Source organism: Ursus maritimus, unplaced genomic scaffold (assembly GCF_017311325.1).
Source record: "Ursus maritimus isolate PB19 unplaced genomic scaffold, ASM1731132v1 scaffold_16, whole genome shotgun sequence".
NCBI classification, from domain to species: domain Eukaryota; kingdom Metazoa; phylum Chordata; class Mammalia; order Carnivora; family Ursidae; genus Ursus; species Ursus maritimus.
In genome coordinates, this window is record NW_024424008.1 from 9168870 (window position 1) to 9185191 (window position 16322).

General features: G+C 45.8%; 1 protein-coding gene across 2 annotated transcripts in view; it reads right to left on the reverse strand.

Moving 5' to 3' along the window:
* Positions 1-16322, reverse strand: part of P4HA3 (prolyl 4-hydroxylase subunit alpha 3) — a 42701-nt gene that overhangs the window by 8006 nt on the left and 18373 nt on the right. For both annotated transcript variants that reach the window (XM_040630839.1, XM_040630838.1), the window contains exons 5-10: positions 12956-13007; positions 10663-10826; positions 10247-10423; positions 5926-5990; positions 4421-4580; positions 842-904 (exon numbers count right to left, since the gene is read on the reverse strand). In XM_040630839.1, coding sequence (XP_040486773.1) covers positions 842-904; positions 4421-4580; positions 5926-5990; positions 10247-10423; positions 10663-10826; positions 12956-13007 — 681 coding nt within the window. The remainder of the gene's footprint in view (positions 1-841; positions 905-4420; positions 4581-5925; positions 5991-10246; positions 10424-10662; positions 10827-12955; positions 13008-16322) is intronic.

Below are 16322 nucleotides of genomic sequence, written 5' to 3' on the forward strand. Positions count from 1 at the left end.
GTTGTCCTTTCTTGGCTGCACTGTGGAGACAACACAGCACTGAGAAAAGAGGGAATGCTAGGGTGGGGGTGTGCTATTCTAATGAGCCTGAAAGCAGGACTTCATCTTCGGGTGTCATGTAGAGCCCTTCTATTAGCATGTTTACCCCTTCCGTTAACAGTCGTACACCTCTTATAATTTAAGTGACGGACGACTGAAATTATGACTGGCCCACAGAGAAGGAAGTAAACCTACATGATCTGCAGGGAAGGTTCAATTCCTGGAATCAGGTCAGAAATTAGGAGAGGAGGCCAATATATTTGTTAAGGGGGTATAATGCAGATTTTATGGGGGGACAGGAAAGAGAATTTTCACTACATGTAAGACAGCGACACTTACTGAATTTCTCAGTAGACATCTCTGTTCTTCCCTCCTGTAATCTTAGCTGTCTCCTTTCTCTTCCCTCTTTCCCCTCATGGCTCCACAACCTCATCCATGGGTCCATGCTTTCCAACACCAACTAGTCCATAGGACCTCAGAGAGAGACTCTCACATCCCCTTCCTGTTGCTCAGGTCCTAGGATCTCCTGGCTTCAGTGTTTAACCGTATTCCCATCCTAATCACTGCCGATGACAAGGTCAAATTAAGTCTATGCACTGTAAGCTCTCTGATGGCAGGAACTCTTCTATTTCTTTATCTCCTATAGTGCCTAATAAAAATGCTGTCTGAAAATCACAAGAGTCCCAGAGATTTTTGTGCTGTATTAGATAAAATCAGTGTCTTATATTGCTTTGAAAACCATAAAAGAGCAGCAGTATAATCATTATATAAGAAGCCCTGGTCCAACCAAAGCAAGACTCACATAGATCATAAATGTTGCAACTCGGTTCCCAGACTTCATCCTGTACAGTGGGCTGGTTGGTGACTGAGACAAAAATAGAACATATCATTACTTTATGCACATGGCACCAAAGGGACAGTCAGGATTCCAACATACGACAGGGAGAAAATGGGGGTGTCACATATGGGATCTAGCCTTGAGCCACAGCTAGTTGAGTACCCACCCTTGCTGGCAGGTACTCACTTACTTTTTTTCTTTTACTATTAGATACTCGTTCAAGTGAATTGTATATGGGTTTAAACTGTGCAGGTCCACTTGTATGCGGGTTTTTTTTCAACAAGTACTGTACATGTATCCTCCTTACGATTTTTTTTTTTAAAGATTTTATTTATTTATGTGACAGAGAGACAGCCAGCGAGAGAGGGAACACAGCAGGGGCGTGGGAGAGGAAGAAGCAGGCTCCCAGCGGAGGAGCCCGATGTGGGACTCGATCCCATAACGCCGGGATCACGCCCTGAGCCGAAGGCAGATGCTTAACGACTGCGCTACCCAGGCGCCCCCCTCCTTACGATTTTCTTAATAACATTTTCTTTTATCTAGCTTACTTTATTGTAAGATTACAGTACATAAAACATATGACATAAAAAATGTGTTAATCAACTGTTTATGTTACTGGTAAGGCTTCTAGTCGACAGTAGGCTATGAGTAGTTAAGTTCTGGAGAGTCCCGATTTCATACAAATTCTTGGCTGTGCAAGGGGTTGGCCTGCGTTGTTCAAGGTCAACTGTGCTAATCAAACAGAATTGCTCGTCAGTAGTGAAAGTACTATATGAGGTTAACTTCGGGTTCAGGGAAATAAAGGAATTAGCAGATACAGTATTACAGAGAATTACTCTCTGGGACACCAGTCATAAGGCCGGAGTTCCCAATTATTGGCTAAAGAGATACACTCTTTTATCATAGAACCGTTTAACTGAGATACAATTTACATATCATAAAATTCACCCACTTAAGAGCATTTTTCGGTGAGCTTTAGTAAATTTTCATAGTTGTGCAGCACTCCCACTACCCAGTTTTAGAACACTTGCCTCAGCTTAAAAAGTTCCCTCGTGTCAGTTTGTAGTCAATTCCCGTTCCACCCTCAACCCCGGGTAACCACTGATGTGCTGTCTCTACAGTCTTGCCTTTTCTAGAAATTTCATATACACAGAATCATAAAATATGTCGTCTTTTTTTGCTTGGCTTCTTTCACTTAGCATAGAGTTTTTACGGTTCATCTGTACTGCTGGATGTATCCACAGTACTTAATTCCTTTTTCTTGCTGAGTAGTATTCCATTCTGTAGGTACAGAAAACTGTGTTTATCCATTCACCCGTTGATGAGCACTTGGGTTGTTATGATTCTGAGCTATTACCAATAAATCTGTTATAAACATTCTCGTACAAGTGTCTGTATGGACATATATGTCCTTCTCTCTTGGGTAAAATACTTAGGAGTGGAATGGCTGCATCGTATGTAGGTGCATGTTTAACCTTTAAAGAAACTGCCAAACTGGGGCGCCTGGGAGGCTCAGTCGCCTAAGCGTCTGTTTCAGCTCAGGTCATGATCCTGGGTCCTAGGATCGAGCCCTGTTTTGTCGGGCTCCCTGCTCAGCAGGGAGTCCGCTTCTCCCTCTCCTTCTGCCCCTCCATCCCGCTCATCTCTATCTCTCAAATAAATAAAATCTTCTTTAAAAACCTGCCAAACTGTTTTCCAAAGTGGCTGTACCATTTCACATTCCCATCAGCAATGTATGAAAGTTCGAGTTCCTCCACATCTCCATCAACACTTGATGTGATCCGTTTTTTTTTTTTTTATTTTAGCCACTGTAATAGAATTATGGTGCTATCTCATTGTGGTTTTAATTTCTATTTCCCTAATGACATTGAGCCTATATTCATGTGCTTATTAGCCATTCATTTATCTTATTTCATTATTCAAAATATTAATTCGAATAAGCCCATTGTTAAAAATTGAGTTATGGGGTGCCTGGCTGGCTGAGTCGACAAAGTATGCAACCCTTGATCTCAGGTTTGTGAGTTCAAGCCCCACGTTGGTTGTAGAGCCTACTTAGATAGATAGATTGATTGATAGACAGATAGATAGATAGATAGATGACAGGTAGATAGATAGATAGATGACAGATAAAGGAAAAAATTGAGCTGTCTTTTTTTTTAAGATTTTATTTATTTAGGGGCGCCTGGGTGGCGCAGTCGTTAAGCGTCTGCCTTCGGCTCAGGGCGTGATCCCGGCGTTATAAGATCGAGCCCCACATCAGGCTCCTCCGCTATAAGTCTGCTTCTTCCTCTCCCACTCCCCCTGCTTGTGTTCCCTCTCTCGCTGGCTGTCTCTATCTCTGTCAAATAAATAAATAAAATCTTAAAAAAAAAAGATTTTATTTATTTAATAGGGTAGGGGCAGAGGGAGAGGGAGAAGCAGACTCCCTGCTGAGCACAGAGACCGACAAAGAAGGGCTCAATCTCAGAACCCTGAGATCATGACATGAGCCAAAGGCAGACACTTAACTGACTGAGCCATCCAGGCGCCCCTGAATTCTCTTATTACTGAATTGTAAGTTCTTTATATATTTTGGATACAAGTCCTTTGTCAGATATAGGATTTGTGAATGTTTTCTCCTAGTTACTGGCTTGTCTTTTCATTTCCTAATGATGTTTTTGAAAAGCAAATGATTTTAATTCTGATGAGGTCCAATTTATCACTTTTATTTCTTTTATGGATCGTGCGTTGTTAATTTTTGTATATGGTATGAGGTAAGGGTCTAAAGTTGTTGTTATTTTGCAAGTAGATATCCAATTATCCCAGCCCTATTTGTTGAAAAGGGTATCTTTTTTTCATTGATTTTCCTTGGCACCTTTGTCAAAAATCAATTGATCATAAATGTGTGAGCTTATTTCTGGATTTTGTTCTGTTCCAATGACCTAGGTGTCTATCCTTATTATCAGTACCACATGGCCCTGATTACTGTAGCTCTATATTACATGCTGAAATCAATTAGTGTGTGTCCTCCAACTTTGTTCTTTTGCAAAATTTTGGCTATCCTGGGTCCTTTGTATTTCCATATACATTTTAGGATCAGCTTATTAGTGTCTATAAAAGTAAGCCTCCTATAATTTTGATAAAGTTTGGACTGAATCTACAGATCAATTTTGGGGAGATCTTTAAATCCTCAAAAATTATTTACTGAGTACACATCAGCAAAGATGGGCAGTTGAGATCATGAGGAAAGGAGAGTGACTGGAAGAAGGACAATCCTCACTGGGAAGTCCCTGGGTGAAGTGAGACAGAAGACTCCATGACGGGCCACATTCTATTCTTCTTCCCACTAGCAAATTTTGGAAAGGGGGGGGATGGTGGCCCAAAAGGAAATGAGTCAGCAGCAATCAGCTTGAAACCAAGGTTTTCAGACCTTCCTGGAACAAGAGCCTTTGTTCGAAGACTTCACTTGGTATTCCCTGAGAGCATTATAAGGGCTCGCCTTAGAGAAATAAGTAATACCCCGCTTCCCTACCGCAGAAGATTGATCACTGACCCCATAGTTACCGTAGCATGGTCAAAGTGAGGTTCATAGTGGCCGCCAATTCCATAATTCACCACCTGGAGATACTCTGCGTAGGGAGGCTGGACATCAAGACCGGTGAGGGCACCAATGCGATGGTCAAGGGTCACCAGCAGGGGATCGACGGTATCCTTCAGCCAGGCACTAAAACACACCACAGATTGTAGCATCAATGATCTGATGCCAGAAATGACTATGTCTGTGAATGAATGAGCTACATCGACCGCCGGAAGGAAGGATGGAGGGAAGGAAGGAAGAAAGGCAGGCAGGCAGGCTGAAGAAACAGCATAAGCACAGACATGGAGGTATGACAATACACAGTCCGTACAAGTGTGGGAGCATTTGGTCTGTGAAAGAAGTAATGGGAGACAAGGCTGGAAAAGTAGGTTCGGGACATGTTGTAAAAAGCTGAGGATGCCATGGTCTTTGCGGGTGGTAGACAGTCAGTGAAGGTTCATGGGCAGGAAAGTGATTTGGTGACTGGAAGTTCACTGGTGACCTTTGAAGGACCAGTTCCAGGGAAGTTGTGAGGACAGAACCAAAATTCAAAGGCATACAGAGTGATGGTAGGAAAAAGAGGGGGCGGTGAGGCTCTCAGGTTCTTCATCTGAAAAGTAAGAATACCACCTACTCCCTTAAAAACAATGACTCTAAGTAGGTCAGATTTTCTCTCTGACACCACAATGTCAGAAAGGTTAGAAAAGCAATAAAGTGAGGCGTATGGACCTTCCCAAGTTTAGAGAGTAACTCCTCGTATGAAAGGTCTCTAAATATACTGGACGAAAGAAGTTAAACCAAATGATTCTGAATCAAAGCTTTCATTATTCACCTCACTTCCCAGACAACAAAACTATCCACTCATCCTGAGGTCTGGCCTCTCCCCAAAGAGGCTGTTGTCACTGTCTCCCACGGCTCCGATGGGGACTCATCCTCTTACTGATCATAAGTCCGGTCTTTACAGTACAAATCAAGGTCTGCAGGGGGCTGGGAGCAGGAGTTGAGGGGAGAGCATAAAGCTGGGCTCTCACAGCTGAATCTGCCTCTCTAGAAGCCATCAGGTCCAGAGATTCCGTCCACCCTTCTCGCCTGAATTGGCAAGTCATGCTCTGAATATGAGTCAGGAGGTGGGAGCGGAACCTTATAAAGTCAAATTCCAAATGGGAACAGAACTGAATTCTCTGGAAAAGCAATCCTGCTGAGGAGAACATCTACACAGCTAATTTCTGGTTCCTGGCACGGAAGCTTTGTCAAGTCTTTCCCTAAGGGCCTCCTAGTTAAGTCCTCAGACCCTAGAACAACCTGTGAAAGGGCCTTGGGCGAGGGAAGTGGAAATTTCTCCCTCTCACCGAGAATGTACAGATATAAACATGACCATGGGTTCTCTAGCATCTCTGGATGGCTGTTCCCAGCCTTCAGTCAGCTGTGCCACAGGCCCAAGGGCAGGCAGCAAGTATGACCAGAGTCACTGCCAAGGAAGGACCCCTCTTACCTTTTGCTGATGCGATACTCCACTGGCAACTGCTTCTCCCCTGACGCCACCACAGATCTCTGTAGCTGATGTGCAGGACGTAAGAGAAAGTACAAGTCGTGATGTGAAGGGAAGGACTCCCTCATTTCTATAGACATGCCCCTCTCTTGAATGTCAACCTAACAATCGCCAGTTCCTCCCCAACTTCAAATATTTTGCACACGCTAATTTAGTGATAGCTATTGATCTCAAAAACAGAAGATAATAAGTGACCAAAAAATCTGAGTCGAAAATAACCTTTAGGGTCATGTCTTGTAGACAGTAAGCACTCAATAACAGCTTGCTGAGCCGAAATAAAGTGATATCTGAACCCCTTGTGCATCTGAGACTGTGAGTTCTGTCAGAACAAGGCTGTTTCTCACTCATCTTTGTTCCTGGTGGCACAGGGCCCGGCCTCCGGTAAGCACTTAGCGTCTGTCGTATTAAACGAACCCCTCCAGCAAGGAAACTCAACCCTCAGAGGTAGCCCGCTCCCCTGAACAATTCCGACAAAGCCCTTCCTTACAAACAATCAAGATCTGTTTTGCTGCAACCGCCTTGATTATGTGGGGAAAAGAATTCCAAACAGGTTCAATGTCTCTAATTTAACTCAATGTTTCTATTTTGTTCTGAATGTCTAGATGTAAATTTTAAATTCTTTTTAAGTAGAGGGGCTTCTAACTGCAAAAGCACCGTACCGGGGACAGAAAGAGAGATTTACATAAGGATGTGTGTACTTCTGCCTCTGTCATCACCATGTCAGCTCCATGAGGGCAAGTCTTTTGTCAGTGCCGTGTCCCTAGAGTCCAGAGAAGGCCTGGCAGGGAGTAGGTGCTCGATATTAGTGAAAGGAACAAATGAATGAATGAATGAACCAGAGTCCTGTGCTTAATGACCCAGCCCCGGCACTTGACACGCAGTGAGAGCAGAGCGCGGGGCAATGAACTGCACAAGACACACACCCTTTCCCTTCTGGAGGCTTCTATAAGATTACTATTCCTGCTGCTAAACCAGGTAGACAACTTTGGAAAAGTCTCTGTTTCCCTGTACCCATTTCCCCAGCTATAAAATGCAGCATGTGAACAATACCTTCTTGGGAGTTCCTTTCAGCCTATCCTTCTGCGGTATCAGGATGCGGGGAATTGGTAGGGGACTGATAATGCCTCTGTCTAGTCTTCACCCAGCGTCCTCCCCTGAGCCCCTCATAGGGGACAGAGGAGAGATTCCTCAAGGATTCGCTGCCTTATGTTCTTCTAGGGTAACATCAGTGGTTTAAAGAAAAATCCTAGGGCATCTCCATTCCATCCTGGTCCCCATTAAGGAGTCACCTTACACTTAGTTCCTTTGACAATTATTTATTGTACACCAGCAAGGCGTTCACTTCTGGGGACAAATACTTATTGGTTGTTCTCTGAGCTGAGCACTGCGCGAGGCATTGGGAATACAACATACGGAGCGACAAAAGTCGTGCAATGGGGCCGGAACGGACAAGTACAGGGCACTAAGAAAATACTAAGAAGGAACATCTAGTCCCTTATGAGGGACGGGAAAGCTTCCCAGGATACCCAAAAGACAGGCGAAAAGAGGCCAAGGGGAGAGTGACTTATGCAGAGAGAAAAGTGTGAGCAGAGGTTGGGGTAGCGTGGCCCGCTCGTGGAGGTGCAAGTCGTATAGTGTGGCTGGGGCGTCGAGCACAAGGGGCATGTGCCGTGGGCGGGTCTGCAGCAGCAGGCCACGGAGCTTTATGACGTTCAAGTGGCCCATTCAAGAGTTTAAAGTAAAGCCTTGACGTGGTCAGATGCAACCCTTTGAAGAGTACTCTGGCTGCAATGGGCATTTCAAGGACGGCCTGTGATCCCTCCTAGATTACAGTCTAGTTGGGGAGACGGGATGCTAACCCCTGAAACAGCTAGTGATACCAGACAACACAAAAATGGCAGAAGAAATGAAAAAATTTAAATACCACACAACTGGTGACAAAAGCTTTGAGTTCAAAAAAGAAAGAGGTTAATTGTACGAGGCTCCAAAACGTGCTCTGAAAAAAATGTTCCTACGGAAAGAACCCACGCAAGTGGAGATGGCAGGGCTAGTGGGCAAAGGGAGGCGTGAGGCTTCCACTGAGTCTTCAAGAATGGCTGGGATGTGGATAGAGGGAGAAGGCACAAGAGAGCAGTGTTTGGGATGGGAAGCAGATGAACTAAATTCAAGCCTCAGGAGAGGCTTCGGTGGCTTGGGTTGAATTTAGTTTCCATGCGGCAGCCCCACCCTGTAAACCGAGGCTTATTCCTGGCAAAGCCGAAGACCAGACAGGGATCAGAGTCTCTACATCAGCTTCAGCGAAGGGGGAGAGTGGCAAAGTCTTTGCGCGCCAAACAGATGGCCTGGCCCTGCCGGACTGCCGGGTGGGCTGCCTGTCCTGCTACCATGACAACAGAGTTGTTCTAAGGAAGAAGTAGCAGCTGGCCAAATACTACCACCGGCTCACTGAGATGCCAAAGCTATTGACGATACTTGGTTCCAATTGACCAATGGAGCTTAATGCTCAAGATTCCAGACTTCACTGGAGGGGCTCCTGGATGAGATGACTATTGCTACTCTTATCCCTCCAATCCATGTCTGCTGTCAGAATCTTCCCTAAAATCAACAGGCCTGATCATGCCAGTCTCCTGTCCAAGAGCTCTCCCCCTGCGTCTGGGATCAAATCCAAGCTCCCCAGCATGGTATTTATGGCACTTCCCGACGGTGTCTCGCCGTCCAGCCTCATCTCCGATCACCTCCCACCCCATCCCTTGCACGCTTGCGCCGGCGAGCTCCGCCCCATCTCTGAACACACCGCACGTGGGTCCTTGCATGTATTGTTTCGTCTTCCTGCGATCCCTCTGCCACCTGTTACTCGGATGAATTTCACATCCACCGGGCAGCCTTCTCTGTGTTTCCCTCCCCTGCCATCTGCTCTTCACCCATCTGCCTTTCCCTAACGGGAAGGCTCACTTTCTGATGCCGCCCTAGCACGGCTCCCGGCACACACCTCTGCTCTGGCCCATCAAAGTGTGGTGTAAACATCCGTTTTCCCCATGACGCTGTGAGCTCTCTGCGAGTGTCCCGCACCCGGTACCGTGTCTGGCGCACAGCAGGCTCGGTTCTGTTGACAAGTGACCAAACGACCGCCTGGATGAAGAGGGCACCATCAAGGGCACGATGACATAAGGAATTCTGAGACAGCCATTGAAAGAGGCAGCATGCTTACAACGATGAGGCAGGCTGTGCTACTTTTCTAAATATTTGCCACCCTTCCTGGGGGAGGATTAAATGTCCTCTCCCCCTTGGCATCAAGGCTGGCACCGCAGCTGGAAGCGCCTTCCCTGTAGGAGCATTAGACACAGCCTCCGGCCGCTGCAGCGGTGGCCCCACGCTCTGCCTTAACCAGTGAAACAGGCACAGGAGCAGAAGCTCCGGGAGCCAGCTAGTGCGTTGCCGTCTCTGTCTTTTTTGTCTCCTGTGAGACTGGAAATGTCCCAAACAGAGGCGGCTCTGTCAGGCTGGGTCTCCAAGTGAAGACAATTCTGCCCCCCAACTGCAGCCAGCCCAAGACAGACACGTAGGTAAGAAACAAACCTTTGTTGTTGTGTCTGAGACTTGGGGGCTGTTACTGACTAATTTAGCCTCAGTCAGCCGATATGAGAAGGCAGAACAACAGAGCAGCCATCGACGTCCTGCTACAGTCCAGGTCTGGCTCCAGCAACACTCTTGACCTTCATCAGGTCCCTCTCCCTCTCTGGGCCTCAGTTTCCTCTTTAACAAAATAATCTAGTTAAACTAAATAATCTTTCCACTCTGTAATTCTGTAAATCTGCACCAGGATATCACTCCTTGTCCAGCATTTCACCCTTTAAAAAAAAAAAAGTCTACCCATCATGTGGAATGATTGATATTGGCGAGGAGGGGTGCTTTTGATTTTTCTAGGTTAAATTTACATATAATGGTGTGTACAGATCTCAAGTGTACCCCTTGCTGAATTTTCACCGATGCACACAGCTGCGTACTCCATGTCCCTAACAGGATACTGAGCGCACGTTCTCAACACCCCAGAAAAGCCCTTGTCCCCTTCCCCAGCCAATCCCCTCCCCCCAAAAGCAACAACTGTGAGTTTTTTCACCATTGATTCATTTTATGGAATGGCTGGCATTCTGAATTCCCAGACTGATAAAGCATGTAGTTGTCCAGGCTGCCCGTTCTCACATTCCTGAACTCCAGGCATGTGATGACACAAAGCGAAGTTTTGGCAGGCTTTGGGGACACTCACCCACGGTTCGGCAAGCCCTCTGATTTTCTGAGCCTCCCCGTCACTGACAAAGTCATGGTAGAGAACAACGTAGGGCTCCAGGTGGATGACCTCCTTCCGGACGGGCTGGAGCAGCAAGTAGGGGCTGGAATTTGTCTCATAGGAGCAGTAGAGGCTAGGGATCTGGTAGTGAGTAGGCTGGAAGGAACGCTTAGAGTCAGCATAAGAGATGAAGGGTCTAGGAGCAGAAGCCAAAGTAGGGAACTATTGTATAAAAAAACTGGCAATCGGAAGATTGAATGTGGTCAGTCTGATGCTGTCCAAATGAGCTTTATGTTTCTAATGCATCAGCCTTCTCCCCTCACATCGTTCCAATGTTACCTTCTCTTTCTCTAGCTAAGGCTGTTCCCCCTTTCTCTTTCCCCGAGGAATCCTACCTGGGATCCCAGGGTCTGACATAACCCCTCGTAGGTGTCTCTGGTCTGCAGGTGGGGTACATTGGGCCTCTGGATGACAGCCTCAGCTACCACCCGGTTGGGGCTCTCTGCCAAAAGCTTTTCATATTTCAACACATTCCTGGCCATCCTCTTATTATCTGGGCCTGGAAGAAATCAGAGCAGGGAATAATACAGATTAACAAACAATGGTCTCAGGGAGTGCTGCCAAGGTTGCCTATAGCTTCCCGGTCACACATGACCAGCCGATGGACACCCTGAAAAGCTCCCGTGTCCATGCACAGGAGGATGTAAGGCCCTCACTCCCTTGAGGAGCAGCTGGTATTAAAATAGAGGGAGTTAGGCCCGGTAGATCTGAGGGTGCAAAAGACTTTGGGAAGGAAAGTGCCACTGAACACTGTTAGACCAAGGAATCATAAGGACGGCAGCTCCAGGATAGCGTGATGGTAAGTTTTACGTATCCGGAAGAAGCTTCACTCACTCCTTCCTTCCTTCATTTACCCATTCAATAAATCTTCAGGGAACATCTACCATGTACTGGATACTGTGCTAGAGGCTAACCTCCCAGAGTTTAGAGCCTAATGGAGAAAAGCTACATTAAATAACTGCTCACAATGAAACCCGTCAATGTCGTGAAAGAGGAGTCCAGAGAGCCAAAGCCTATGGCAGAGAGACCCAACCTATTCTTCCCTGGAGCAGTGAAAGCTAATCCATTTCCCGATCTACGAGATCCTTCAAAATTCCTAACTGGCCTACATACAGAGCGGTGCAGTGAGACAGAGGGGTTCTAGACTTTGGTGCTAGCCTGGGTTCCCACAGGGGTCTTGGGTCTTATTTGTGCCCACCTGTTGGTGCCCACTCGGCTGTAAGATGCCCACAGCTGGCAGCTACCCATGGCCTGCTAGCCCCTGTGCCTGAGTTTCAGTGCCTCTCAGAAGGATGTCCTGGATTGTTCTAATGCTCCCAAAGCATCTTTCTCTGAGGAGCTCAGTGTGCCACTAACTACGACCACCCTGGCAAAAGAGGGGACAGAAGGTACCATCCCTTTTGTAACGAGAGGCAAAATGAAGTTTGGGAGAATGGAAGTGATGAGCCCAAAACCCCAGTGAAAATACTGCAAAGCCAGAAATGCAACTGGTGATCTCAATTCGCTCTGTCCTACTCCCCCTAGAAGTGTGCATGGTTTGGGTTCTCTGGGACAGACAGAGATTTTAACAGAGCAAACAAAAAGAAATAAAGAAGGGTTGGGTTATCATTTTGCCTGCAGTAATTGCCCACATGTTTCTAGACCAAATGGCTACCTCTGTATCCTACTGTTTGCCCAATTATCAGAATGGAATGTTACTAAATGGATTCATTAAAAAGCGAGAAATACATACAACTGTGAAGTCCTATGTGAAATACTTTATAAATATTAAAATGGAATAGTGATTATTTACTTACTTTAGTATCTCAGTATCTAATTTTTTTTTAAGATTTTATTTATTTATTTGACAGAGAGAGAGAGACAGCCAGCGAGCGAGGGCACACATGCAGGGGAGTGGGAGAGGAAGAAGCAGGCTCCCAGAAGAGAATGGAGCCCGATGTGGGGCTCAATCCCAGAACGCTGGGATCATGACCTGAGCCGAAGGCAGACGTTTAATGACTGAGCCACCCAGGCGCCCCAGTATCTCAGTATCTAATTAAAGGAAAACCTGGGAAGCCAGCTTCCACCGAAACTTTAACTAAAAATATCCACGCAGAGCGCTAAGCGAGGAAGTCTCCCTCTGCTTAACTCGGGTAACGTGCTGTGTGAGGAGGGTCGAGGGTCGAGGCTGAACCCTGCACTAACTGAGCAGGGTGCTCGACGGCCAGGTGAGCTCTGGCTTCAAGGGAAGAACTGATGTGTCTGTGGACACAGCCCAAATAAGTAATAACGCAGAGTCACTCTCCTTGCACGCACAGCTCTCACTGATTTCATCCGCTCCCAATCCTGGCCTGGCTCCCCACTGGAGCAGCGCTAACGTATACCTGTGTACTGGCTGGGGGGATGGGGGGGTGGGATGGAAAGGGACAGGTTGATCCCTTCTTAGCATTTTCCCACAGACCAAAACACTTCCCCCTGATGCATTGATCAACAGCTAAGTAAGATTCAATCCAAAATTAGAAATGCGGCTTGGATTATAAGAGTAGAGAAACAGAAACACATAGCTGTCTTTTCCTTGCAGGGACTAAGGGCCAGGAGCAGGAGGGATTTCCCTCCCGGAGCCGCGGCTCATCCTCTATCATTACGTACTGTAGAGAAGGAACTCTCGGGAGAGGCTGAGGGCACACGAAACATTGCCGGCCTATAAAACAAAAAGAAAGAAAGAAGAGGAGGAGTTAACTACGCTGAGGATATCTCCTTTGACCAAATCATTAAATGGGTTAAAAACAACAACAACTATAAAATACTCTTACCACCAGCAGACAATAAGACTCATTGAAATGAGCAGCAGACTAGAAATGTAGAGGTTCTCTTGGTCCTAATTCAGGCTTTGCAGCCCTAATGCCACTCAGGTCTCCTCAGTGTCCTCTTTTACAAATGACTCATTCCCACCCTTACCAGGGAAGGTGGAAACATAAATGAAAATGAACTTTCTTCAAGTGCCCTCAAATCTTAAAGCAGGGAAAACCACATAACTGCAGGGTGTTGCTATGTCGCTGTATTTCATTATTAAACCTAACGTGGAACTATAAAAACCTTAGTAAAAATGTGATTTGTTCTCCAGGCTCAGTCCTTCCTAGAGTCTATGAAGTCAGTGGGTAGGAGGCAAAGGAAGAACGAAACCTGAAACCTTCCCACTGCTCAGTAATGACCTCTCCCTGCCACCGCCATTCGACCTTGAGTTACACGTGCTCCGACGTACACGGGGGCTTTCCAGACAAGCTGGGGAACAGAACCCAGCATAAGTGGGCTGCCGTCCTGCCCTGGACGCCAAGGAATGATGACGAACTGACAGAACTGCATTTCCTTCTGGTCATTTCATTTTTGCATGTTAAAAATTCATGTTTGGGGCGCCTGGGTGGCACAGCGGTTAAGCGTCTGCCTTCGGCTCAGGGCGTGATCCCGGCATTACGGGATCGAGCCCCACATCAGGCTCCTCCACTATGAGCCTGCTTCTTCCTCTCCCACTCCCCCTGCTTGTGTTCCCTCTCTCGCTGGCTGTCTCTATCTCTGTCGAATAAATAAATAAAATCTTTAAAAAAAAAATTTCATGTTTAATGATAAAAGCAACAAGAAACACACTATGAAACATGAGAAACAGGAAACAGAAATGCTCTGCTGAAACCCAGGGGCTCCAAGCACGTTAGATGGAGCATCGTGTGAACACAGTTACGGTCGTATTTGTCACACACTTTCATACCCTGATTGTTTCACTCTACGTTGTTAGCAGGTGGATTTTTTATAACATTTCATAGTCTTCAGAGATGGCATATTTTAACTGTGGTAAAAAACACACAGGGAGGCCTGGGTGGCGCAGTCCGTTAAGTGTCCTACTCTTGGTTTTGGCTCAGGCTGTGATCTCACGGTCATGAGATCGAGCCCCACATGGGGCTCCACACTCCGCATGGAGTCTGCTTGAAATTCTCTCCATCTCTCTGCCCCTCTACTTGTGCTCTCTTCCTCTCTCTCTCTCAAATATACACGTAAATCTTTAAAAAACCCACAACATAAATTTATCATCTTAACCATCTCTAAGTGTAAATTCAGTAATGTTAACTATATCCACATTGCTGTGCAATGAATCCCCAGAATTTTTCCATCTTGCAAATCTGAAACTCTGTACCCAACAAATAACTCTCAATTGCCCCCTTCCTTCAGCCCCTGGCAACCATCATTCTACTTTCTGTCTCTATAAATTCGATTCCTCTAGATATGTCATGTAAGTGCAACCATACAGTAGTTGTCTTTTCGTGACTGGCTTATTTTATTTAGCATAATGTCCTCAAGGTTCCTCTATGTTGTAGCATGTGTCAGAATTTCCTTTTCTTTTTTTTAAGATGTTATGTACTTATTTATTTGAGAGAGAGAGAGAAAGAGAGAACACACACAGAGGGAGAGGGAGAAGGAGCAGCAGACTTCCCGCTGAGCAGGGAGCCCGACACGGGGCTCAATCCCAGAACCCCAAGCCCATGACCTGAGCCAAAGGCAGATGCTTAACTGACTGAGCCACCCAGGAGCTCCTAGAGTTTCCTTCTTTTACAGGGCTGAATACTATTCCCTCGTCCGTATGGACCACATTCTGTTTATCCATTCATCCCTCAGTGGACACTTGGGGTTGTTTCCACCTCTTGGCTGCTGGGAGCAGTGCTGCTATAAACGAGGGTATGCAGGAGGAATGGCAGTGTTAATAGCTGCATTGTATTCTGCCTAGAAGCTACATCACAGATACCTGGACATACAGATTGTTTGCACTTATTTAATACCATTAGTTATTCTGTTCCATACTTACCAGAGGGATAGTTAAGTAATGTATTGATATCTTATAATATCAGATTATTAATGCAAGGTTATAGCTTTTCAAACTCTTTTGAGATGAAGAAAACTAAAATACAACTTTACATATTTTTAAAACTCAAGGGCTCTTTGATGAGATAAAATTATATTTTATCAAGATCAAAGTTACTTTTGGGGCACCTGGGTGGCTCAGTCAGTTAAGTGTCTGCCTTCGGCTCGGGTCATGATCTCAGGGTCCTGGGATCGAGCCCTGAATCGGCCTCCCTGTTCAGCGGGGAGTCTGCTTCTCCACCTCCCTCTGCCCCTCCACCTGCTTATGCTCTCTCTCTCTCTCTCTCAAATGAATGAATAAAATCTTTAAAAAATAAAAGAAAAAAAGAACAAAGTTACTTTTCATGTCTCAGTTAACTTTCTTTGGAAATATGTACACTAAATAACGTTAAATGACAAAGGCGACCGTACACTTGTAGTGTATAATAGTTTACATTTGTTAATTGCACATGTCATGAACTGTGTTAAGGGCTTTACTTATGTGAATGTATTAGCTCATTTAATCCTCATAACAACCCTTTGAGGTGGACACTGAAGGCGAGCAGAATAGGCCACCCCAAAATATGCCTCTTTGACATAAGGATTTTGAACTAATTATTTTGAGAAATGGCAGACACAGGAGAAACTCTGAAAACCAGAGAAGTTACCCTTTTGTAAGAGAAATTTACATTTATAAAGGAACCCTCCATTTGCAAGCCTCTGCGTACCTGGAAAAGAAGGATGACTCTGAATCACAAGAGAATCTTTTTTTTAAGGTATATTTATTTATTTTAGAGAGAGAGCAAGCATGTATGAGTTGGGGGGAGGGGCAGAGGGAGATGGAGGGAGAGTCTCAAGCAGACTCCATGCCCAGCATGGAACCTGACACAGGGCTCAATCTCACGACCCCGAGATCACCACTTGAGGTGAAACCAAGAATCGGCCTCTTACCCACTACACCACCCAGGTACCCCTTGAATCACAGGAGAATCTTATCAATGGAGAAAGCTCACTTAAATCTGTATAACAACAGATTACCCTTGTTTGCTTTTCCTGGTAACCCACCAAAACTGGCCTCCCCACACACATTTCTTTCTATTGTCTTTAGCTGGAAATGGTATTTAAGGTGGCG